Here is a 1600-nt window from a genome sequence, read left to right on the forward strand (position 1 = left end):
TTGTTCCTGCTCCTGTCCAGATATCGACGAGTGCGAAATGCCGAACGCCTGTTCCTACAACTGCGTCAACGCTCCTGGTGGGTTTAACTGCACCTGCCCACCCAGCGGCTACACGCTGGCCCAGGATGGGTGGACCTGTGAAGGTTAGAGAATCTGTTCTGCAAAAAACATCTTCATTTTAGACTGCTTTTGGGTTTTTCATTTTAAAAGCAAATATTAAAAAACAKRTGATTATTCTACTGTCATTTTTCCACTCCAAAAACAGGAAAACGGTTTCTTTTTATTTTTCTCAAATTGGAAACTTACCACAAAATTTACCATTTAAGGTAAAGCTAGTTAAATAACTTTTTAACAACAGACTAAAAATAAATAAATAAATGCTAGCTAATAAATAAAAAGCTACAATTTGGTGTGGTAGTAGCCGAAAGTGTTCCCCAACACATTCTCCTAGCACTAACCTGCACATAATCTTTGCTGGAGTCAACCCTGTTAGCGAAATATCTCCTCAACAACTGTACAGGTTTGGGTGAAACCCTCAGGGAGTGAGAGTTAAATGTTGATACTTTTTAAATAAATGTCTTATTTGTGTTTTTATCTTTAGACATCGATGAATGCGCTGCAGGAACTCACACCTGTTCTGTCRTAGAGAACTGCTTCAACGTCCAGGGAGGGTTTCGTTGTTTCAACTTTGAGTGTCCCCCCAACTTTTCTCGTGCGACAAAGAGGTAAGGAGGTAGACTTTGTTGCCTTTCAGTACYGCCTCCCTCCTTGAAACGTTTTAAGGTGTGCTAAAATAAAATATAAAAAATTATAACTCAATACATTTCTGACACTCAGAAATGGTTCAAACGAACCATTTGTTGTTCACCTTCATCATCAGCATTCTAACAAAGTGGCATCAGAACACGTCTCCATTCCTCAGTAGAAGTGGTTAAAGAAACTCCCCAGTTAAAAAATAAAAATAAATAAGACTGAATAGGAAATTGTCAGATGACAGTTTTATAAAAATTTGGTATTCAGAAGTTAGTTAAAAGTTAGCTAATTACTAGAACAGTAGCTAAAATCTAGAATTATCAGAANTAGCTAAAATCTAGAGTTATCAGAACTGTAGCTAAAAGCTAGAATAATCAGAACAGTAGCTAAAAGCTAAAATTAGCATGGCAGTAGGAAAAAACTTGGCAGAACAGTAGCTAAAAGCTGCAATTAACAGAACAGTAGCTAAAAGCTGCAATTAACAGAACAGTAGCTAAAAGCTGGAATTAACAGAACAGTAGATAAAAGCTAAAATAAACAGCAGTAGGAATAAGCATCAACTAGCAGAACAATAGCTAAAAGCTAGATTTACCAGAAAAGTAGTTAAAAGCTAAAAGAAGCATAGCAGTAGGAAAAATCTTCAAAAGGCAGAACAGTAGCTAAAAGCTAGAACTATCAGAACAGTAGCTAAAAGCTAAAATAAGAATGGCGGTAGGAAAAAGCTCCAATTGACAGAGCAGTAACTAAAAGCTAGAATTATCAGAACAGTAGCTAAAATCTAGAATTATCAGAACGGTAGCTAAAAGCTAAAATTAGCATGGCAGTAGGAAAAAACTTGGCAGAACAG

The 1600-nt window shown here is 36.6% G+C and overlaps 1 protein-coding gene across 4 annotated transcripts in view; it reads left to right on the top strand.

The window, feature by feature from the left end:
* LOC106521818 (fibulin-1) overlaps positions 1–1600 on the top strand; it is a 17922-nt gene that overhangs the window by 8964 nt on the left and 7358 nt on the right. For all 4 annotated transcript variants that reach the window (XM_014014559.1, XM_014014561.1, XM_014014558.1 and 1 more), the window contains 2 exons: positions 21–143; positions 602–725. In XM_014014559.1, coding sequence (XP_013870013.1) covers positions 21–143; positions 602–725 — 247 coding nt within the window. The remainder of the gene's footprint in view (positions 1–20; positions 144–601; positions 726–1600) is intronic.

The sequence above is a fragment of the Austrofundulus limnaeus genome, unplaced genomic scaffold (assembly GCF_001266775.1).
Source record: "Austrofundulus limnaeus strain Quisiro unplaced genomic scaffold, Austrofundulus_limnaeus-1.0 Scaffold116, whole genome shotgun sequence".
Lineage (NCBI taxonomy): Eukaryota > Metazoa > Chordata > Actinopteri > Cyprinodontiformes > Rivulidae > Austrofundulus > Austrofundulus limnaeus.